Source organism: Zonotrichia albicollis, chromosome 23 (assembly GCF_047830755.1).
Source record: "Zonotrichia albicollis isolate bZonAlb1 chromosome 23, bZonAlb1.hap1, whole genome shotgun sequence".
Taxonomy (NCBI): Eukaryota; Metazoa; Chordata; class Aves; order Passeriformes; family Passerellidae; genus Zonotrichia; species Zonotrichia albicollis.
The window spans coordinates 7,018,679-7,042,195 of record NC_133841.1 but is presented as its reverse complement, the minus strand read 5'-3'; the positions used below and the strand labels follow the sequence as shown (position 1 = coordinate 7,042,195).

At 54.8% G+C, this 23,517-nt stretch overlaps 1 protein-coding gene across 1 annotated transcript in view; it reads right to left on the bottom strand.

The window, feature by feature from the left end:
* The window catches only part of MRC2 (mannose receptor C-type 2), a 28,834-nt gene extending 5,580 nt beyond the window's left edge, over positions 1-23,254 (bottom strand). Inside the window, exons 1-24 of the mRNA XM_074557422.1 lie at positions 22,993-23,254; positions 11,806-12,204; positions 11,364-11,537; positions 11,013-11,177; positions 10,727-10,840; positions 9,896-10,039; positions 9,200-9,388; positions 8,289-8,443; positions 7,909-8,016; positions 5,453-5,568; positions 5,175-5,323; positions 4,841-5,058; positions 4,479-4,621; positions 3,951-4,053; positions 3,724-3,862; positions 3,450-3,485; positions 2,796-2,956; positions 2,412-2,479; positions 2,054-2,154; positions 1,812-1,957; positions 1,307-1,421; positions 1,062-1,225; positions 739-847; positions 50-288 (exon numbers count right to left, since the gene is read on the bottom strand). Coding sequence (XP_074413523.1) covers positions 50-288; positions 739-847; positions 1,062-1,225; positions 1,307-1,421; positions 1,812-1,957; positions 2,054-2,154; positions 2,412-2,479; positions 2,796-2,956; positions 3,450-3,485; positions 3,724-3,862; positions 3,951-4,053; positions 4,479-4,621; positions 4,841-5,058; positions 5,175-5,323; positions 5,453-5,568; positions 7,909-8,016; positions 8,289-8,443; positions 9,200-9,388; positions 9,896-10,039; positions 10,727-10,840; positions 11,013-11,177; positions 11,364-11,537; positions 11,806-12,204; positions 22,993-23,107 — 3,570 coding nt within the window. The 5' untranslated portion in view covers positions 23,108-23,254. The remainder of the gene's footprint in view (positions 1-49; positions 289-738; positions 848-1,061; positions 1,226-1,306; positions 1,422-1,811; positions 1,958-2,053; positions 2,155-2,411; positions 2,480-2,795; positions 2,957-3,449; positions 3,486-3,723; positions 3,863-3,950; positions 4,054-4,478; positions 4,622-4,840; positions 5,059-5,174; positions 5,324-5,452; positions 5,569-7,908; positions 8,017-8,288; positions 8,444-9,199; positions 9,389-9,895; positions 10,040-10,726; positions 10,841-11,012; positions 11,178-11,363; positions 11,538-11,805; positions 12,205-22,992) is intronic.
* Positions 23,255-23,517: the final 263 nt, after the last annotated feature.

Here is a 23,517-nt window from a genome sequence, read left to right as displayed (position 1 = left end):
TGATCCCTCTGGGGACCCGTGCCCCAGGTGCCTTGCCCCCTTCCCTCACCTCATCATTGGCCAACCCAATCCAGAGCGGAGCCTGCAGGCTGCTGACAGCCTGTGTGAGGAAGGCCTGACTGTAAGGGTTGGAGATGGTGGCCAGGGTGGCATTGAGGGTCTCGCAAAGCAGCAGCGCCTCGTGCCACCTGAGGGGTTTCTGCAGGATGCGGTAAGTGCTGTTGTGGTAAAAGAGGGTGCCAGTAGGAGAAGGGGGGAATGGTGCCTGCGCAGGGCTCAGGGCCGGGTCTGGAGGAGAAAAGAGACATGGTCAGAGGGCATGGAGGATGTTCCTGCATCCCAGGTGGGTCACCCTTTTGTCCATCCCTACCCAGGCCAGTCTGTCCCTAGTAGTATTGTGCTGGTTGCACCTGGCAACATCCTGGTGCAACTGGGAAGGGCAGAGGGACATCCTCAGGAATGACAAGCACTGACACCCTAGCACCATCCCCACCTAAGAGCTGTCCACCAGGATGCACGTCCCTGTGGGGACACACTGAGCCAGGTTGGTGTGCACAGGTTTGGGGCTGTCCCACAAAAGGCTGAGATCAGAGACCCACCCACCTAAGTTAAGTCCGTCTCCTCAAGCTAAACCCATTGCCTCAGGTTCCCCAGTCCCATCACAACATGGGGCACCAGGGTGGCAGTGACAGCTCCTCAGCCAAGAGAGCTGGGGCTGTCCCCTCATCCCCCTCCTACCTATGCTCCGCTGGCAGACATAGCCGTGTTTCTCCTCCAGGCAGCTCCGGTCATCCCAGCGTCCCGTGAAGAGGGGGGGTGAGCCATGCCACACCACAACGCAGTTGGTCTGCACAGCCAAAGCACAAGGTCAGCACTGCTCTTTGCACTGTTTTCCTCCACAGCAGAGATTCCCATGCCAGAAACCCCCACCCTGCAGGGCTGCATCCTGCACTGCCCTTGCAGAGCCACCCCAGCCCACTAAATCTTTCCTTTTCCAAGGCTGGGCCTGGCACTGTGGGACCTTTCTGAGGGAAGGGGGTGCTATGGGGAATCTCCCTCACCGGCTTGTCATTGGAGCTGGAGGAGCTGCAGCCTGAGGGCTCTCCAGGTGCCCAGCTCACGTGCTGCAGCGGCTCCCCCTCCACCCACTGGAACTCCCCCTGGGCATCGTGCAGGCCAATCCAGAGGTCCAAGGAGATGTTGGGCAGCATGGAAGTGATGAAGGCTGCAAATGACAGGTCAGAGGCTGAGGACCACCCGTGGCAGATAGAACCCTGGTGGGGTGGTGGGGGTAGAGGAGACCTACCCTGCTCCAGGGGGCTGGCAATGGTGGCCAGGATGGCGCCCTGGCTCTCACACAACTGCTTCGCCTCTGGCCACTTCACTATCTCGCCTTTGTTATGGCCATTGAAGCTGAAACACTGCAGACGCAGGGGCACAGGATGGGCCAGGAGATGCAGCTGACCCCAGTCCTGAACCCTGCACCCTCCCCACTCAGCCACCCTCTGCAGCCCCATTCTGCCACAATGGTCCTTCGCCCCTTCATACCCTCATGCGGGCCACCCCCCAACCCCTCTGCCCTTCCACATCTCTCCTCACACACCTCACCTTCACCATCCCATAGCATGTCTCCCAGCATCCCTGTAAATGCATCCCCCAGCACTCCCCACAAAACATATGCAGGCATCTCCATCCTGCCATTTTGCAGCCACTCTCTCTGTGGCTCCGCAGGGCTGGTGGAAGACTAGGAAGCAGTCGTCATCCTGCCATCCCCTCTCCCATCCTGCTGTCCTCTCTCCCTCCAGTGGTACCTTGCTGAGGAAGGGCAGCCAGCCTTGGGGACAGCCCCCACTTGTGGCAGCAGGTACCGGAAACAAGGAAGGCTTCACAGCTGTCACGTTGCTTCGCTTGCAGATGTAAGGAAGTGCTGTCATGCACTTCTGGTCCCCCCAGTCCTCTGTGGGAAGGGACAGGCTGGGCATGAAGCCCCTCTGCACTGGTACCAGTGCCCCAGCCACTCAGAGCCCCATGTGGAGCCCTGCCCTGCCCTCACCTCGGCTGGCTGTCATGTACACACACTTCCTGTCCTTGCTGATGGGCCGAGGCTTGCCTGGTGCCCAAGAGACAAAGTTGAGGAGGGACCCATCAGACCACCTGGAACAGCATCAGGAGGATGAGCAGTGACTTGGTGAATGGGACCACTTGAATGCCCTAACTGGGAGCATTTTCCACCACTACCCTCTTGGGTGAGGAATCTCCAGCCCAGCACCCCATAATGAGACCCAAGATACAGATGCTGAGTCACAGCACTCTGAGATGTGGGAACCACACTGTGCAGGGACATAGTGGTATGGGGATGTCATGGGCACTGTAGGGTAGGGACGTCCAGGGATACAGTGGCTGTGACTTACTTGAACCTCCCGTCGTTCTCGTAGGTGTGCAGCCCAATCCACCAGTGCTGCTCCTGGCCCCTGGAGAACTGCACGCCCAGAGAGGATATATCAGTGCCCTTCAGGGACTGGAGAGTCTTTGGGGGCAACTGAGGCTGCCATGGGGATCAGACACCCTTCCCCAGCTTGCAAAAGCAAGGCAAAAAACATCACTTTGCTAAGCCCCAAACCCACCCCCAGGCATCAGGACCAGCCACCACACAAATCCATCATGACCCCAGCAAAGCCTAGCACCCCCAAATATGGTCCCTTCAGAAAAGGGTGAAAGAAGGCGAGGAAGAGCACCCACAAGGTAGCAGAGCCCATGGCCACTGGTGCCCTGGGAAGTTCCTGTCCCCTTGGTACCTTCTTCAGGTTCTGGCCCAGGAAGTGCAGCTCGGCCTTGCTGTGCACTGACGTCAGCTCAGCCTGGAACCAGCTGCAGATGCGCTTTGCCTGCAGCCATGTTGAGTGGTGTTCAAAGAACTTGTACTCGGCCTCCTGGTACTTCAACCACTCTTTGCTGCCTGCAGGCACAGATCAGACCTTACACTGAAGCTGACACCCCTGCCATGGTCACCCTGACAGGACATCCACATCCCTGTCTATTGGTCTGCTTTGCTTTTGTCCCTCTCCTGCAATGGAGCTGCAGTGGGATGCCTGGATTCCCCTCCCTCCCACAACCCTGCCCAGGATCCACCCTCTTAATAACACTGCAGCAGACATCCATTGAAGACATCAGGTGGTCTATGCATGACCTGAAGTTGAGCCAGGAGAGGTTGAGGTTGGATATCAGGAAAAGGTTCTTCCCTCAGTGAGTGGTCAGGCACTGAACAGGCTCCCCAGGACAGTAACTATGGCTCCACGGCTGCCAGAGCTCAAGGAGTATTTGGACAACACTCTCAAGCACAGGGTAGGATTGCTGGGGTGCAGGGCCAGGAGCTGGACTCAATAGTCCTTGTGGGTCCTTTCCAACTCAAAATATTCTGTGACCTTGTCAAAAGGCTGTGGCTAACACACCTTGGGTTGTGATCTCTGGCTCCTTCACATCGGCACCTGGAGAAAGGGCAAGAGAAGGTGTCAGTGGGGTGCAGGCTGGGATGCTCTCATGGATGCTTCTCTGCAAACCATCCATGGGCTATAACGGCAGGATGCCCCTCCTGAATTCCCCCAGAAGTGACAGTACCTCTCCCAGTCCTTGAATTAGGAATCACCCTCCCTCCTCCCAAGGATTCTGCCACCCTACAGCCCATGCAGTCACAGCTGATGGTTTTGGGGACCCCTTTGCCAGCACCTTTGGGCAGTTTGCAGATCCAGTCCAGCTGGGCTTCACACTGCATCGGCATCCACTGCAGGGAGGCTAGATCCAGCACTGTGCAGCTCCGGATGTCGTCATCATCATAGTTGCTGCGGTCAAAGTTGTGGTAGAAGAACTGGGGGTTGAAAGAGATGGGCAGTGTTGGTCCCATTCACCAGCACCAGATTCGTCCCTCCCACAACTCAAATGGCCCCTGGACTCACCCCCAGCCCGTCGCTCCACCTCCAGCTCTGGTCCCCAGCAGGGTCCCGCCGGTTCAGGCCAATCCAGAACCAGTGCTGCTCATGAAGCTCCGGTTCTGACTCCCTGTGGGGACCCAGGGGCACATGTGAGTACACAACCTCCTTCAGACCAGAGGGGTTTATACTTCTCTACAAATATATATTTATAATCAAGGCTTTTTCTGTTTGTTTTCAAAGCCTGCCATCCCCACATACCTGAAGATAGGAACTGGGATAACAGGCATGCCATCTCAGGACTGGAGCTGCTTTAAACCCAAGCTCCATCCCCAAATTACACTGAACTTCCTGTGCACCTCCCACATTAGCCACACCAACTGATGCACCTTCTGTACACTGGTCTGTGCTCAGAGAGATCCATCCATCCATCCATCCATCCATCCATCCATCCATCCATCCATCCACTCACATCTGCTAGATCACCAGGAGGGCTGTGGGCATGTGGCAAGCACACACCAGCAGTGGGACACACTGATGCCCCCAGCCTCTCACCCAAAAATCTTGTTGAGGGTGTTGGCAACAAAATGCTCCTCCTCATAGCTGCCTAGGCTGAGCAGCTGGGCTCCCAGCTCCCGGCAGAATTCCTGTGCAGCGATCCACGTCTTCTTCTCTTGCAGCTTTTCGAAGTTGAATACCTGGGAAAGGAAAAACCCACAGCATGGGAGGCTCAACAGCAGAACAGGAGCAGAGCCTTGTTCCAACCTGCAGGCAGCCGTGTCCCAGGACACAGTGGCGCCATCCAGCCCCAGCCAGGGTTGTGGAGTGCCTCTTGCAAGCACCAAAACGTGCCCCTCACTCCCCTGCCCAGGGGAGGCATGTGCATCCCCACACCAACCTGTCCAACCCCCCTTCACCTTGTAGCAGTGACGAAGTTTGGGGTTGGAGCTCCATCCTGGGGGGCAGTTGGCAGTGAGGCTGGGCGTGGGGAAAGGACTGGGCAGTTCAGGATTCACTGGGGTGCCCAAGTTCTGTCGACAGATGTACTTGGCCTTGAAAGTGCTGCAGTTCTTCACCTCCCACAGCCCCATGGAGCTGCCAGTGGCCAGGGCCACGCAGCCACCCTTGTTGTAACCTGGAGTGCTCACAAGAGCAGGGGAGATGCCAGCCTTAGAGTTGGACTGTTCTGGGGGGCAGTGCCAGCCCTGCCCTCCATGGAAAGGGAGTCTTCATCCCACCCCCATCCCTTACCAGGCTGGTTGCGGTTCCAGTGAGTGTACGTCACCTCATCACCACTCAGCCAGTGGAATGCACCTGTCTCATTGATGTCCTGCAGAGCTGTCCAAAAATACTCCCCATCCCAGCCATAGATGAGACTGCTCACATATGCCTGCTCGAACCTGAAGGGACAGTGAGAGTGGGATCGTCTACTGGGACACTGAGCTGCCCATGATGCTCCAGCCCTTGGAAGTCACTTCCTTGCAGGGCTTGTTTTGGGGCAAACCCACCACCACTGGCATGGCACTGACCTGTTGGTGATGGTAACCAGCGTGGAGCTGTAGTCAGAGCATGTCTTGCGGGCATCTCTGTAGGGGACATGGTCCTCGCCCAGCCAGAAGCAGGATGGGCTGTGCCACTTCCAGCCCTGGGGACGGGTGACAGGGAACATCCACCACTGCCCACCTGGACCTCCCCAGAAGGATGGGAGCAATCCCAGGGCACGAGAGCAACATCCCAAGTTCCCCACCACCGCCTCTGCCTTCTCCTGGGAGGTCTCCTGCCCCCAGCTGCCCCAGCTTGACCCCGCTCAGCTTTGAGTTTCAACAAGCCCCTGGCCCCAGAGGACATGGCTACAAGGGAAAACAAACACCCAGGCAGCTTCAAAGCTGGGGAAACAGCTCTCTCTGCCAGCGTCAAGCCCCGGCCAGGGAGCAGGCAGGGGAACACAATCCTCCTCTTTACACTGCAGGACTGAGTCCAAAGCGAGTACCACCACAGCCAGCTTTAATCCCCTGCCTTGTTGATGTTGGAGTCTCTCCGGGGTTAGAGACACAATAGTGTCTGTTTTCTGCCAGAGCAGGGAGCAGGGTGGCCCTGGGGGTGGCAGCAGTGGTGGAAGAGTCAGGAGGGACATGGGGACTCATGTGCAAGAGGGGACACACACCCTTCACAAGGGTGAAGAGGCTCAGCCAAGGAACCAAGTTGCTCCAGGATCATGGACCCCCTGGAGGGGGAAGCATCACTAGGGTTCCACTCCTGAGTCCCCTGGGCATTGGAAGGACAGTGGGGGCACATGCCATATGTGTCATCAGTGCAGTGTCATCAGCACAGTGGGGAAGGAAGCAGGACAGCAGCTTTGGGAAATGAAAACCACTGCAAATCCCAGTTTTTCCTCCAAGTTCCTGCTCCTACAGCCTTTCTCCGAAGCTGGCAAATCCAGGTACAGACTCATAAGCTGGGTCCCTCCGGAACAGCATAGATGCAACTGAGCAACCAGGAAAGGAGGCCTGTCCTGGGACAATGCAAGGTCCCCAGATGGGTCCCCAACCAGCACCAGCCTCAGCACCCCTAATACCCCAAGGGTGCACTCCCACATACAGCACCACAACTAGTCCCTGTGATCTAAAAGAGGACCAGGACAGGATCCCCAACCCCACGTGCTGCCTCCAGCTTCCAACTCCAGTGTGCCCCCACATCCCTCCTGATCTGCCTTTACCATTGCCCAAACCTCTATACTTCATTGCTTCCTCTTTAAGACTCTTCCTGAAATAAAGAAGATTTTTTAAAGGGGGAAAAAGCAGCAAGGCCACCATGAAAAACCAGCACAGTGGCTGGAGTGGATAGAACCAAATGCCTGAGCAAGATGTGCCTCCTCCCCACCAGCTTCTGCCTCTGGGTGGCAAAAGTCCTCATTGAGAATGAGTAAGTAGAGGAAGGATGGTTCTTGGTTCATTTGTCCCTTGCATTGGTTCATTGGTTCATTTATCCCTCACAGTTCGTTTCCCAGTGCATCTCTGCTGGGCACCCAAGGCCAAGCTAAGACTGAGGCTGGAGAGCCAGGAGGGAGTTAAATCTCCACAGGGAGTCCTCAGGACCGCTTTGGGGACACACAGATACACAGTAGCAGAACTCTGCAACTGAGTGTCTCATCCATAGTACCTGCGGACACGGAGGCTCTTCCAGCTACGTCTGGCTGCCCTCAAATCTGGCTCTGCATGACAGCTCTCCTGGCTGCTGTGCTCCCCCAGGCTCTGGCATAGCCAAGCAGCTGCTTGAAATGGGGCTGGGACACCGGAGGAGCCCAGCAGCACCTCTGGGAGCTGGCCTGGAGTGGCTGCTTGCTAGCCAGGGCACAAGCATGCCGGCCAGCTCTGAAAGGCTGGGAGAGGTTCAAGAGCCACGCGGCTGCCAGACTCAGTGCTTGGAGGCTTTGCAGAGAACCACAAAAATCACTTCCCAGCAAGCGTGGGAACAGGCCGGCTTCAGCCCTGTGTGACAGCTGGGGAAACCGAGGCAGGGCACAGGCTGAGTGAGAATCTGCTGGTTTAGTGACCCCAAAATGTCCATGCCCTGCCTGGAGGAGGCAACCTGCCATCTTGTCAAGGCGTAGGGCTGGCAGCCACCTCCATCCTGCCAGGTTCCCACGTGCTCCTGTGTTTTAGCACAAAGAGAGGGAAGGGGGGATAAAATGAACATCCCTGCTGGCAGCCAAGGCTGCCTGATGGGGAAGAGTCTTGGACAATGTGCCCAGACGCATGTGTTTTGTGTCCCAATTTCCTCCCATGGACTCCTCTACCATGGCAGCGAGGGGCTCAGCAGCCCCAGAGTGCTCCAGCTCAGCAGCTCTCAGGCACACACCAGCTGCTCTGGGTGCTGCTCATCAGCGCTCTCCTAAATGGTTTTAGGGAAAGGTCCCCTTGAAGCCTCAAGCTTCATGCAGAACCATGGAGCAGCCAGAACTACTGCTGCCCCATGTGCCCCTCACCTTTCGGCACCCGTGGTCATCCTCCTCCTTCTCCTGGCTCACCCGACCAGGCTTTTTGCAGATGGAGGGCAGGGTCTGGTTACAGGGGCTGTCATTCCACCTCCCCTCCTGCAGGATGGTAAAAAAAGTGGCAATGAGCCCATCTGACAGCCTGGGGAATGTCCCAGTCCCTTCATCCCTACATTGGGTCCAAAGACTTTACTCCCCTACACCAAATCCCCAACCAAGATGAGACAGATTCCTCCCATCCCAATGGCTCACATGAGCTAGCTAAACCCAGCTGGAGACACTCCCTGAGGAATGCCTTCCTCAGTAATGAGCATGCTGCAGTGCTCCCTGCAGAGGTGCAGGATAACCCCCCATCCCCTCCGGGCTCTCACCGGTCCCCAGATGGTAACACAGTCCTCCAGGCTGTCACGGAAGTTGTTAGGCTCAAAGGGGTGCCAGTACGTGAACCTCACAGGTGTCCCATCTGACCACTCAAAGTTCATTTGCAGCTTGAGGTCATTTAGGCCAATCCAGAGCTCCTCCACATCTGCCAGGACAGGAAGGGAGGGAGTGAAGTTCGCTCCCCCTGGCTGACCCTGTGCAGACCCCCCATGACCTCAGCCCTCATGATGGAACTGGTCTCTGCACCAGCACCTGCCAAAACCCACTCAGGGCTCAGCTCTGAACTCCTTGTGCCAGTGGACACCAGAGGGCAGGACAGGGCAAGGCAGCTCCTTCCTGCAAGGATGGACCCCTGGAGTAGGAAATTACAAGGACATGGACCCCCAGAGTGGGAAACACAGGGACATTTGCCTGCAGCTTTCAGAGAGGGGCTAGCAGTATGGGAGTACAAGTCCAGAACTGCAAGCTCAGGTCCAGTGAACTACTGGTTTTCAACCATTCCTTTCCAGCACATCCCAGTCTGCTCCCAGCATGGGGGCAGCAGTATTTCCTCTCCTTCCTCCACTCTCCTATACCTCCTTGCTGGCCTCCTCCAGCAAGTCCAGCAGGATTTTTTCCCCATCTTTTCCTACATTAACTGGCTGGGACTAGCACTATTCCCAGCTGCAGCTGTGTAGTTTTGACTTAGCACTGCCTGCTCTGGGAACAGGTTTTACATTTGCTGGATGGAGGACGCACCCAGATTATAGGCTCCTCCAAGGAACACAGCACCCCCCAGCCTGGGACCTCTGCTCCCTGCACAAGCACAAAGTAAACTCTGCAGCCTCCAGCACATCCAGGGACTTTTCCATGGACCCCATAAGACAGGAAAGGGGCTGCTAGCACAGAAAGCTCCTCTTACCTTGCTTGATCTCCTTGGTGACAAATTCCAGCTCAGAGAGCGTGTGGATACTGACCAAATCACCCCCACTCCGCAGGCAGGTCTTCTTCGCCTCCTGCCAGCTCTTCTTCTCTCCTACCAGTCGGTAGCAGTTGGACTGGAAGGGCTGCCAGCTGGGCTCACAGTCCACCTTCACCTCTGACCACGAGTCTGGCAGGACACAAAGCAGCCTGAGGGTTCCTGCCCAGCTATCCAGCCCTCTCCTTGGCAGGGAAAGGACCACAGTCCTACGGGTGCTCAGCAGGCGAAGCCAAAGCCGCAGTGGGAAAGCCACAGCCAAAACATAATAGGCAGTGCAAGGTGTGGGAATGGTGTTTTCAGAGTTCCAGGGACAAAATAAAATTCCTTCTGTCTGCAGAAGAATGAGGACAGAGCAGAGAGCATCCCCTCCCCTGGGGACCACGGGGACAAGCTGCTCTCTATCCCTCCCTTACCATACAACCTGGAATGGCATAAAGCACTTCTTGGAAATGTTCCTTGGGGATGACTTTTCCTAAATCTAGGGAGCTCAAGCCCTGCTCTGCACACTTAGGACACCAGCAAGCTGAGGATACCAGGGGCACCCATATGGGCAGCATCCCCCGACCATGCTGGGGTGGGAGAACCAGATGGGTTATGGAGCTTGCCCATTCCCAGTGCTGGTCACCCCCTGCTCACCCGCCAGGAAGGGGTCAGCCGTGGCGTTGGGCTTCTTCTTGCAGACGTAGGGGAGGGCGATGCCACAGTCGCGGTTCTGCCATCCCCCGGATGACTCGGTGCGAATCACCCCGCAGTTCTCCTCACTGGGGTTGTCAGGCTGGTCTGGAGAATGGGATAAGGAGGGGACAGGCTACTGGGGATAAGGAGGAGTCAGGACAGAGCCACCAATGCAGCTCTCCCGGCTTCAACACCATTAAAACGCCTTTTATTTTGTTATTTTGCATGACGAAGACATGACCCCAGGATTATTTATAGTGCCCATGATTATTTATAGTCCTCAATGCACAAGAACCCAAAGGGTCACTGTTTCACCTGGAAATATCAACAGCAGTCAAGGGGTCAAAATACCAGACCTGAACTTCTCCCACCTGTCCTCAAACCTACTCCAAGAGTATCACTGTTTTCCCCCAAATGCCTTTGGGTGATGGCACCAGGCATGATCAATGGGCCCTCTTCCCTCTGAGTACCCCAGGGTGAGGGATGGGTGTCTGCAGCTGGGAACCATTCCTCAGCCACACTCCAGTACTAAGCAGGGATGCAACAACTCGCCAAACAACGAATGACAATCCACGTTATCCACAGGGTCAACGAGTGTTTGCAGAGGGCCAATTCCCCCTTAGCACCCTGTGTCCCTGCTCCAGCTCCACAGAGATCCCAGGCTGTTACACAGGCCCCTGGGGCTCTCTGTCCCTGCAGCAGCCTGGGCCACCTCCCTTGCCATGGAGCCACCTCTGGTGATCACTGGGTGTTCCTCAAGCCCCATCACCACCACAACCTCCTCTGTCTCACCATTCTCCCAGTTGAGGTACTTGAGGGGTGAGTTGTCTGACCACTGCCAGCCTCCATTGATGTCCAGGTCATTCAGGCCAATCCAGAGCGTAGAGCTGTACCCAGTCAACAGACCTGGAGCCAACACAGCCAGCAGGACAGACTCAGTCCCCCAGCCCAGCTCAGTCCTCAGCTTGTCACCCTCTCAAACGTGGGGCAAGCAGAGCAAACTGGCAGTGGCAATGCCCACATTGCCATCAGCTCTGCTCCAGATGAGGAGTACACAGATAGGCTGCCAGAATCTCACCATTGATGTAGGTCTGCTCATGGATCTCTGTGATGCTCAGCAGGTTGGCCCCTTGCTGCTCACAGCTATTCCAGGCTTCCTGCCATGACAGGGTGGACTGGAAGTTGAACTGGTAGCAGCTGTTTGTGAGGTGGTCCTTGTCCCAAAAGGTCTCACAGTCATTGCCTGTGGGGATGAGCAGGGTGAGCACCCAACACAGACACAAGAAAATCCTCAATAACCCAATAAACCCCAACAACGTGCTGCTCTGGCACTGCAGACTGCTTACAGGGGGAGACAAGAAGCCTGGAAGTCCCTAAGAGGGGATTTGGGGTTTTTGCTTTTTTCCATGGGATGTGCCCCCCTACTTACTCTTTATGGGGCAGAAGCCCCACCGCTCATCCTTGCCATAGTCCTGGGTGGTGGCACACCAGAGGTGCCCATCCTCCCGTCCTGTGCTGGTGCACTCGTGAAACCACTGGTTGTCGTACTTGAAGGGGATGGTGCAGGGCTTCCCATGGGAGTTGCCCTGGATGGTGTAAATCTCTGAGAGAAAAGAGGAGGCCTTGCCTGAGGATGTGTCTATGGGGGCTGGAGGGAGATTTGGAGTGAGGGGTGCAAGTTGGCCCAGTGTGGGGGGCTGTGCGGTGCCCGGAGGCTTCCCACTCCCCATCGCCCTGATCCTGCCTGGTTCTGCAGCCTCAATAAGCTGGGGCTGAGCTTCCCAGGCAGGACCCAGTTGCTGCAGCACCACAGACTCAGCTCACATTTTGGGGTTGGTTTGAGTTACAGGAAAACACCAAGGAGGCGTTACCAGAGTAGGACATGGAGCACAGATCTTCCTCGGTGCCGTACGTCCTCCACTGTGAGCCATGCACCTGGTCCCCCCTGTCCAGGGAGGAATTGCCCAGGCGGGCACCCAGATGCTGCGAGAGCTGCTCCCCGAGCCCGCGGCAGCTCCAGCGCATGTTGACTGACTCACGGTCACACTCGTAGGTGGCCAAGAGGTGCAGCCCTGCTGTGGCATTGGTCCCATGCCATGATACTCCCAGGCACTGCATGGCCCCCACATTGAAGAGGCGATTTCGGGAGACCCATTTCCACTGCTGGGCTGTGGAACTGGCGTTGCAGCCCTTGGCCAGTCGCACCAGCGAGTCCTTGGTCTCCAGGCAGCCCTGCGTGCCCGTGTTGTAGATGAGAAAGACTTTGGAGTCTGGGGAGAGAACAAACAGAAAGGGTGAAAGCATTGAGGGGTGAGATTCAGTATGTGCCATGCATGGCCCTGACTCTTGACAGGATATTCTGGCTCTGTGCAAAGCAAGTTTTTGTATGCATCCCTGGGCACAGCACCTGGCATGCTGGGGACCACCACTTCCCTTCAGCACTGACTCAGGGTTTGCCCCAGTGCCTATTTCCGCTGGTGGGCTGCGGGCAGAGTGACACAGGTGGGTGTCTGTATCTACTGTGGCATCACCAAGGGTGGCTCCTGGGCATGGGACCCAGCACAAAGTGCTCACCCATGCTAACTGCATTGCTAGAGCTGCTCAAAACTGACCTCCCATGGGCAGCAGTTGGCTGCAGCATTCCCAGGCATTGCCATGCTGCCCGTGCTGAGAAGCCAATGGCTTCGGCACCACCCATCTGCCCCAAACAGAGAAAAACAGAGCAGGGAAACAGTGCATCCATCACTGCTGTGATGTGTGTCTGGGGACCTGCTAAAAACTATGGAGCAAACAGGAACTGCTGGGGAAGGTCTCCCATCCTGTGAAGGAAAATGCCTGAACAGCCCCAGTCCCAGCAAATACAAAATGTCATGTCAGGACTCTTTGGAATCCCAGCCCACGCACTGGAAGGCAGAAGCCAAGTGAGGGGAATTGTTGCCAGCAGACAGAGGTGCAGCCGATGAGGGAAGACAGGCCGAGATCAACCCTAACTCCACACACATCCCACAGTCCTGCCTGCTGCTACGGGCCAACCATGATTCCCCAAGAAAATTCCCTGAACCCCACCATGTGACTTTATCCCAAAACCTGCACAAACCAGTAAATCCCAGACATTATGCTGGGACATGCTGCTCCAGCTGATGTGTCAAGTTTAAAAGACACTTTATTTCTTTAAATAAATGTTTCTAAGCTAAAAAGCCACCTCAGGGCTTGTCACTGTCTCTTCTTATCCCAACACCCCAGCAAGAATCCTCCTAAAGCAGCACATCAACAGCAGCACTTTTGTTGTTCTTTGTTATAAAACACCAACTTTTTTTCCGCCACAAACATTCACCAGAAGTCCAAGTGAACTCACAGGCCCCACTATATTTAGCTTTGGTTTGCTTTGGTTTTTTGCCATTGTATGAATTCTTTGGGCTGAAAAGGTTTTCATTTCCTATTTCCCCACAACCTCACCCTGGCCCAGCTCAGTTGTTACAGACAGCTCCTGCACATTCAAGCAACAAATATCTTGATTCACAGAACTTTTCTGTTCTGTGTATGAGAGGAAAAAAGAAGTGGAGGAAGACAGACATTTCCATTTCTTCTGGGAGTTCCAGCATCGACCCAGCTTGTGTCCAAAATTATGTCAGAGGCCCCTTCCCCAGCCCAGATGACATTTTTTTGATTATGTCAAATGAACAAACGTGAAGCTTGTTTGCAGGGCTTTATTTAATTTTAAATATTTATTTACTATTTAATTAATTTAATAAAATTAAATTTTATTTAATTAATTTATTTATTTCATGTTAATGAAACATTTCATTTCACTGAAAACATTTTTAAAATCATAGCAAGCGAGAAAAGAAGCAAAAATCTAGACAGGGCTGATTCTGGCTGGCTGAAGCTCAGGCTCCTTAAGCTGGTGCTGGTGTTTCTCCAGCTGGAACTGGCCTGATCCCGACCTGGACAGTGGGAGACCAACTCCTCTCCCACCAAACACCTTCTCCCTATGCCAGCACCACCCATGCCACAACCAGCCCATTGCTTTCCCCTTCCTACCTACAGAGAGGGCAGTGAAGCCCCTCCAGCACCAGGGCTGTGGGGGTCTATAAGCAGGTTTGGGTGATGCAGCATCAGTGCTGTGACCCACTGGAGAAGGATGAGGCCTCCCTGGGGCCTGATACCACAGTGGCTCCTCTGCAAGGAGCCAAACACCAGTGCTTTGCTCCTTAGAAAGAAAAGCTGCTCTGCTATGAGCATCAACACAGACAGCAACAGCAACAGGACATCTGTGAGCCCTGTCTTTCAAGAAAAAATTAATACCAGGTTGGAAAAGCCCTGGAGCAGCTCAGGAATCGGTGTCAGGGTGCTCAGTGCCACACTGGGGCTGGCAGCACCATGCAAGGGCCACACTCACCAGTGGTCCTGCAGTGGCACCACATTCAAGGAAGCCATCCAGACTGGAGGGGGCAGGCCTGGGGCCAGAGAAGCACAAAATACCATTTTACTCTAAAAAGAGAAGAGCTGGAGGTAGGAAATTATAGGCTATGGGATTTGGGCAGCCCCTGCATGCCGCAAGCAGCTCAGCCCATTGGCTCACAGAAGACAGGAGAGGCCACACAGTGTCCCCAGGGTCAGCTGGGCCATGGAGGAAAGGGAAAGCTCCAGCACCAGATCAGCCCTGGCATCCCCCTCAGCTCTTCCAGCAAAACTGCTCGCTGTGCACTGCTGGGGAGGAGCTGGGGGATGACCTGCATGAGCTCAACACAAGGCAGCAAAGCGGTGTTTCATCAAAAATACACCTTTCTTTCCCTAATTTCTATGGAATTTGGAATAGACTGGGTCTATGGTGTCCATGACATTGGCAGTGGTGCTTGGATAAGCTCCTGGGCACTGAAAGGAGCATTCAGCATTTCTGACCCCAGGATACATGTTTAGTTGGGTGGGAGGAGGCAAGTTTGGATCAATGAATCCCTTTCCCCAAGCTGGTATTCTGCAGAGCAAACCCGATCCTTGCCGGAGGTGGCTCCAGAGCAGCATCCCAAAGAGACTGGGAGTGTCTCCATCCTTTCCAGGACCTGCTGTCCTGCACTACCCTCAGTAGCCATGGCACAGCTATGGCTGACTCCTTCCAGAGATGTTCCTCAGGTTTAGGTACCCACCTGTGGACCTGAAATCACACATGCAGAACTTTCCAAACACCGCCCAGTTATGCAAACCAAATCACATCAACACCTGCAGATCCTTCCCAAAGAGGGGCTGTCCTCTGGCACAGGACAAAGAAAACACAACCCTGCTGCATGATCTGGCTGAAATCACCAAAATTAAACCAGGGCTGGTATTGGCACACTCCGTCCCTCCCTCCCTCCTGCATCCTCCCTCTTTTGAGCAGGGCCAGCTTGGAGCAGCTCTAACCCATCGCATCCTGGTCCTCCTCCTCCTCTGTGGAGGACTTGTGAAAGCAAAGCAAAATCCCACACACTTCCATCAAGGATGGTGCCTTGCTCCAGCCATGCAGCTGCTGGGATGCTGCCTGCAGCCTGCTGGTGGGATCACAGAAAGTAGCTGGTGCTACAAGGCAGTGTGATGGTGGGGACAGGGGGAACTGGGACTGACAGCAGGACACTGGCTCTGCCAACAGAAACACTCTCCTCACCCACGTAGGAAATACTGGGTGCTCATGCCTGAGCACCACAGGAGAAATTGGCCTTGGCACTGGTGGCTGAACACTGCAGGGATGGAGAAGCTGCCATCTTTTGAGGCAGCCCTCAAGGGAGCTTTTATACCCTGTGCTGGCTCCAGGTTCTTTTTCTTACTCAAAAAAGCAAGTTCTTGGCCAGCAAGAAGCCTGAAATGAAGGAACTCAGCTCAGCCCTTTCCACAACGGCTTTACCATCCTGAAGCAAATATGGAAAACTGCACAAACTTTCAGCTGTTTTGGGGACTGTGGGCAGCACTGGATGAGAGAGGCCACAAGGACAGTGGACAGAGAAAGCCCTGCAGCACAGCATGGATGGGCATCCTTGGCATCACCCAGCACATTCCAGCTCAGCCACTCACAACACCCAGAGCATCCCTGCTCCATTGCATTTGTCACCCTCCTATCACCAGCAGGGAGCAAATTCAAAAAAGGACTCCAGCCCCAGTTATCCTGGACTGGAGCAGCTCCAGGGCTCTGGCTTCAGTTACAACTGAAGGCAAATACTGTCCCCAACGTGTCAGTGCTGCCAGGCTCTGATACCACATCCCTGCCAGCCCCTGCCACCTCTCTGGCTCCTCGCTGAGGGTGATCATGGCACCGTGGGATGCCAGAGCCCCTTGCAAACCTCTGGAACTCATCCCTGCCCTTGTTCTCACTCAAGGTTCCCCTTTATGTGGGATGTCCCAAAAAACACAGCTCCAAGTTGCTTGTGCTGGAGGCTGAACACCTCCAGAGCCACAGGGACGGATTCCCCTCGGAGATTCCTGTGCTGCAGACACACGCTGGATTTGATTTGCTCCAAACCAGCCAGTAAAGGCAGCAATGCCTTGAAGCCCACAAGGTGCCCATTGCTGCCCTCCATGCCAGCAAACAGGGCTCCACTGAGACTCATGAGCTCCCTCAGGGGCTGCAGCCCTCTGTGCTTGCTAACACCTTCATTTGGATGTGTGAGCCCAGGAAAAGGTTTCACCTGTAACGTCCTGCAGCAAGAAACCCACCCTTCACTTGCAAGGTGAAGAAAGGAATCCCCGTTTCAGCCTGAACCTCCTCATGTAATGTTTCTCACCTGCCAGCAAACAGGGCATAGCAGCCCCAAGCCACCTACTCCAAACCACCATCTTTTCAGCCCATTTTTGCAGCCCAAGGGTGAGCAGTGGCTCTGAAACCCACATGGCCCTGATGAGTGAAAAACTGGGAACTGGGAACTCATTCACAATAAACATGGAGGGGATGCACCAAGTATGGGGGAAAGATCAGCAGCAGAGAAGAAAAATTCCCCTGGCATTAAAAAAAAACATAGAAAAATATGACCAAAAAATAGAGTCAGGCTGGAAAAGCTGGGGATGTTCAGCGTGGAGAAGTTTCCACAGAGACCTCAGAGCTCCTTCCAGTGCCTGGGGCTCCAGGAGAGCTGGACAGGGACTTTGGACAAGGGCCTGGAGTGACAGGACAGTGGCTTTAAGCTGGAGGAGGGCAGGGTTAGATAGGAAGAAATTCTTCCCTGTGAGGATGGAGCGGCCCTGGCACAGGTTGCCCAGAGAATTTGTGACTGTCCCACCCCTGGGAATGTCCAAGGCCTGGTTGGATGGGGCTTGAAGCAGTCCATAGTAGTGGAAGGTGCCCCTGGGTCTGTAAGGACCCTTTCAACCCAAGCCATTTTGGGACTCCACAAAGAACCAAAAATCATTGCTCATGGAACACAGGAGAGTTTCACCTGACAGAGCATCAGCTGGGCCCAGCTTGCACAGCCCTGAGGAAGAGAAGGAACTGCTGGAATGGGGAGAGACCAGCCCAACAATTCACCTTCCAGTGACATTTGGGAGGGGAGGACCCCAGGACTGCCCCTGACCATGCCCAGGCAGTTCTGCTGAGGGATACACCAGGGTCACAGAAAAGTCCCAACTCCATCTTGAATTTCATATTACTGGACAAATTATTCCTCTGGAGGAAAATCCCCTTGCTGGAGAGAAGTTCCCAGCAAAGTCCAGCTCCAGCAATCAGCGCAGGCATGGCTGATGCTTACAGTCTTGGTATGGAGAAGAGCAAAAAGCACAGCCACTGCCATGAAGAGCACCAACTTTTGGCCAAAGGAAAGAAGCCTGTGCATCCTTCTATGGGTTGGGAATGGAAAACAGCGATAAAAGCATCAGCTGTGCCCATGGGAGCTCCCAACAGCAGAGCTTGAGCATCCCTGCTGCCAGCGATCATGGGACACGAGAGCATTCCCAGCCTGCAGGAGGGACATCACGACTCCACCTCACCCCCAGCTGCCTCTGGCATTGGTAACTCCATGCAACTCCTTAGAGAGGAACTTCAGACTAAAAAAAAAAAAAAGGAAGGAAATGCAGCCGTTCTGGCAGGCCCAGGACATGTCTGGCTCAAGAAAGGCACCAGTCCTGTCTGCTCCTGAGCTGAGAGGAGACACAACCCCCACCCCTGACACTCCTAAATCTAAATTAGAGGTTTACAGCAAATGAGCAATGATGCCCAACATCCCACAGCATCAGTCAGCACAGCACAACCCTGAGGCTAGGCTGGGGCCAGAAGCAGCTCTGGGTGCTCCAAGCCAAGCTTCAGAATAAAAGAGGGTGGTTGTTGTTTTGTTTTAAAAACAGACCTCAGGGAGGTAAGGACCTCTTGCTGCAAAGAAGAAAGTGAAGTTTCTGATAGTCTGGCTATGGAGGGTATGGAGAGGCTGGATGTCCACTTGGAGCTGAGAAACTTCTCTTGGCTGGCCCAGCAGACAGAGAGAAGCTGTTGTTTGTACGGTAGGAGCTGTACGTGATGAGCTCCTTACTTGGCTGCAATGCTGACGGCTACCTACCACCCTGCTCACTCCTGCTGTCTCATAAAGGCTTTGGGAAGGGGCCCCATACCTCACTTCAGCCTCTCTACAGACATTAAGAAGCCCATTCTCCCAACATCCTGCCTGGGTCACAGATGAATGAATGCATTCCAGAAGGGATGCCTGTCCCTTGGCAGCCCAAGGGACTCACCACAGCAATGGCCACAAGGGAGACAAGAGCCCGAGAATCTGCCCTTCAGCACCCAGGAAAGGACAGAAGGATGGAAATTTTCTCCAATTTCTCCCTAGACCTGGCCCAGGCTCCAGCCCTGCAGCAGCTGCATTCACCCAGAGGTTCTGACTCCCAAGGAATGCAGGGACATGAAGGCAGCACTATCCTTCGAATGGCTCCAGCCAGGATGGAGGAATGCAATGGATTCCACCAAGAACATAGTGGGAGAGGCAAAGGCTCTCTCCCAGGACACAGGTCACTCACCCCTGAGCACTGCTCTGGTCCCAGATCCTCTGACTGTCCCCATTCCCTCAGCCACCAGCACCCCAGACACCCAGTGGTGTGATGTGATACGCAGGGCAGCCCTGACGTGTCCTCATAGACAAGGTGCTTCCAGCACAGTTGGCAGAGGACTTATCAAATATTTCAAAACTACTAAAGAAACTCCCCCCAAAATGATGAAAGATCCATAGATTTCTTCTCTATTGCTTTTCCAGCACCACTCCTAATGTTACTTCCCTGAGCAGTGGTATCACTGTCTCTGGACAGGGACACCCCTATTCACCAACCTAAGAACATTCACACTACCAGGGGCAGTCTCTGGTGTCCCACATACATATATATTTTTAATTAAAATTATCTTTACCATGAAACTTCCCACCAGCTGCCCTTTATCTGCCTCATTCCCTGCACTTCCAGATCAGGCATTACCGGGGTAATGGGGCCTTTACTACAGAGCCCCAAGCTGCCGTGTCGGGATTCAGACAGAGGAATGGGAAAAGCTCAATCTGTCCATTCCACCTATGCACCATCCTGCAAACAAGGCTGTTTTACATGGAAAACCCCATATGCCTCCCTATTGCGACATCAAAAAGTGCAGTGGAGAAGTGGAGGAAGACAGACATCCCCATTTCTTCTGGGAGTTCCAGCATCAACCCAGCTGTGTGTCCAAAATTCTGTCAGAGGCCCCTTCCCCAGTAGTATAATTTCCCCATGGAAATTATACTGGAAAATACTCTGTGCCCCATGAAAGAACCAAACCTTTGCTCCCAGACTAAAGAGTGCTCCCAGGAATTTGCAAGTCAATCCACTAATCATCTTCTAATCCTTAAGAAATTACAGATGGGCTCTTTAAGAACAAGAGCATCTGTGTGGGTCTCTTTTGGGCTCCAAGCAATCTTAGGAATGAGAAAAATGTTGATGCTCTGCGAGCTGTGCACAGTTCAAATTAATTAAAATCCTGCTCCTCACTGCACGTGAAGAAACAAATTTTACAAATTGCTTAAACAACTGATCAGGAAATGCTGGCTTAGGCTGGGCTGGAGTGGGTGGGAGGGCAGCTACCACTCCCCCTCCCACCCAAGATCCAGCCACATTCATGAAACTGAGCAGAGCATGATGATCGTGCAGCACTGGGACCTCTGGCAGAGCTGCACCAAAGCCTTCCCCTCCCTGCTCCAAGCACCCACTGAGGCAATGGGACCAGAACCTCTTGTGATGGATTTATCATCTGGAAAAAATTATTTAGTACAGAGGGATGACAGCACCCTCAGCACACATTTGCTTTGATTTTGGGGCAAAACGTTTCCTTGGAAAACACTTAAGGAAGTAATACTTAAAGAGAGTGCCTCTGCCTGCAGGGAAAGGTGCAAAATCCAGCCAGAGAGAAAATGAAACCAGAGAGAAAAATCTGCAACGTGGCTTTAACCATCACCAAGACCTCAATGCCTGAAAATGCCTTTGCACACGCTGTCAAGGAGCAGCTCCCCATGGGAAACCACCTGGGGTCCCCACACCAGCTGGGTGGCTTTAGGGGAAGAGGACAGTTTTGCAGTCGAACAGTTTACAGTTTTGCACGGAAGGTTAAATTAAATCTCTTTTCACTCTTGTCATCCCCATCCCCAAGCCTGCTGCCACGTCCTAGTGCTGCTGTGGCTGCAAATGGTGGGGAGGTGAGGTCTCCACTGTCCCTTGTGCCCTGCCAGGTTCCAGCTCTGACCCTTTTTCCTGCTCCCAAACAGTCTGAAGAAGATTGAGATATAATTTCTTGGGACTGCATTTGCCATGCAACAAGCTATTTCCATTATGAAAGGGGAAAATGGGGGGCAAATTAATGTAAAGGCTGCTGTGTTTGCTCTACAGGCTGTAAATTGTTTCCAGGTCCCTTTTGCATTCTCTCTAACCCACAGCTGACATGGCAGGACCTACACTGAGCACTGGATAGGTGGGAAGTTGATCCAGCACCAAGTCCTGGCATTGAGATAACGACCTTGTCCTGCCTGCAGTCATTGCAGGATGGCAGCTGCTGCCTCAGTTTCCCTGAGAATGTATGTGGGTGCCCACACAACGCTGCACAGATGGGTGAACTGAAGGATATTCCAGCAAGGAGCCCCAAACCTCCAGCCAAGAGCTCTGCTCCACCTTTCTGGCTATCCTGGAGGTGAGGGTTTGGCACAAACCTCTCAAAGAAGCAAGAGCTCCCCAGGGGAATCAATGCTTGTCTGAAAGCATCCTTGTGAACAAGGAACTCTTGGCACTATTCCATCCTGATCTCAAACTCCCAGTAAGGATCCTCTCTAAGCTACAATCCGGGCTGGTGCTGGGGGATCCTGGATGTGGCACCTCCATTGGTGCCATCCTCTGCCCCCTTCACCCACCAGGTCAGAAACAGGACTGATGCAGGGCAGGAGCAGCTGACAGTGGGGCTGGGGAGGAGGAAGAGCTGCGGGTGCTCAGCACCAGCGAGGCGTGAGTGACGTGGCCCTGGCGGCCGCTGAAAGCCGCCTTGTTCCTCGCCCAGGCCCAGCACGGGCTCGGCCGCCACCGCTCCCGCCCCAGGCCGGGATAGAGGTGCCTCTGTCCTCATAACTGCCAGACTTGGAGCCCACTGACTTTTTTGGGATGAAACAGCCAAAATCAGCCTGTAAAGGTAGCAAAACCTTGCTGAAACGAAGTAACCCCCTAAAAGCCCACAGAAGGAGGAATTCACGGCCCTCAAGTAAATTATGGGGAGGTCTAACAGGAATTCAGCTGTGAGAAGTCCAGCTGAGATGTCTACAAACAGCAGCAAACCCTGACCGCTCCTCCAAGTGCCCCAGGATGAGGGGTCTCCTTTCCCATTGCTTCCTCCTTTCTCCATCTCCCAGCCAAGCAGTTTCTCCTCTGATGCCAGAACCGACCCCTTGCTTGCCTGGGATTGCTGCCCACCGTCATCGAGTCCATGTTTGCCCCTTGAGTGAGGCATCCCAGACACTGTGAAACTGAGGGGAGAGGGGAAAGCCCTGGGGGTCAAGGGGAGATGGGAGAGGGGATCAGTGTGTTCCTATGTTGCCACTTCCAAGTCGGCTTTGGATTTGCTAAATATGCTCTGACAAAATAGGCCAAGGGATTACAGTTCTTTTCGGGCAAAAGTAGGCAATTTTGCTCTTTTCAAATCTTAAAATTTTCTGAATAGAGCCAAAATAATTCAAGGAAGTCCCAAAAGCAGTTCTTTAGTTCTAGGCTAGACTGTCTTGGGATGAAAAGGGTCTCAAACGGCAATTTCAGGGGCCATGAAGAGGAGCCTCCAGCGTCTGGCTCATGGTGCCTTCAGAAGGTTAAAAAAAGCTAAAATACAACCCGTTGACTTTATTGTGAAGACTTAGTAGAAGAAAAAAAAGGTTTGCAAATACACCCTCGGGCCCCGATCCGATCAAAAAAAGACTTTATGAAAATCCTCTTCATAAGATTAACACGTCGGGAGAGGGGAGTGGGTCAGGATGCGAGAGGGCGGCAAGCTCCAACAAATCCCTTCGGCCCCTTCCCGTCCTCCCGCTCGGCGAGCTGCGGTCCCCGAGAGACAAAGGGCCGGCGAGGGGCTGAGGAGCGCAGGGGTCGGGGCCGCCCTAGGCCCGGAGCCCCCCTGGCCCCTCCAACGGCCGCGGAAGCGTTTCCGCCGCCTCGGCCGGCGCTGCTTGGCCGCTCGGCGCGGGGAGTTAAACTCAAGAGTGATAAAAGGGAGTGAAAACGCGGTGGGACGGGAAGAAAACACGGCGCGACCAAACTGCAGAAAACAAAATGCGGCGGAAGGCACCACGACCGGAGAGGGATGGAGTAAAACAAACCGTAGTAAAAGCAAATGAAACATTCCGCGAGGAAACAGGCCACAGCGATGTGATCCGCGTTAGAGCGAGGCACACCCCCCCCCGCCCTGCACGCCGCCGCCGGGGTCCCGCCACCCCCGCCCCGGGGGAGCCCGGCCGGGGAGGCGTCCCCAGCCCTGCTCCGGCTCCTCGGCGTGGTTTGGCTCCTCGCCCCCCCTTTTCCCCCCGTAAGAAAACTCGGGAAAGTGGAGGGAGGGAGGGAGAGCTCGGTCCCACCTGGGTGCGCAGCGCCGAGCACCAGCTGGAGCCCGAGGAGGCAGCAGAGGGGGCCGCGGAGGGGGGGGCACAGCGCGGAGCAGACGGGCCGCGGTCCCGCCGAGCCGCGCCCCATCCCCGGCGCTGCCCGCTCCGCTCCGCTCGGGCCCCTCCTGCCGCTCCTGCCGAGCCGGGAACGCGGACGGGGAGCGGGGCGAGGGGAGGGGGAGAAGGAGGAGGAGGAGGAGGAGGAGGAGGAGGAGGAGGGACGCGAGCGGGAAAGGGAGGGAATGGGGGGGAGAAATGTTACAAAATAAAATAAGAAAAAAAAACTGAAGCGTGCTCGCTGGGCTCAGACACTGCGTCAGCAGACCGGGGTCCGGCCCAGCGGCGGCGAGAGAGCGGGGCGCGGCCCCAGCCCGGGAGGGCTCCGCCCGCTGCAGCGCATCGCTGGGGCCGGGGGTCCGGGAATGAAGCCCAGCCTGGCAAGGGCATCCCTGCAGACGCTCGGGGATGGCTGGCTCCCGCAGCAGATACCCACGCAGC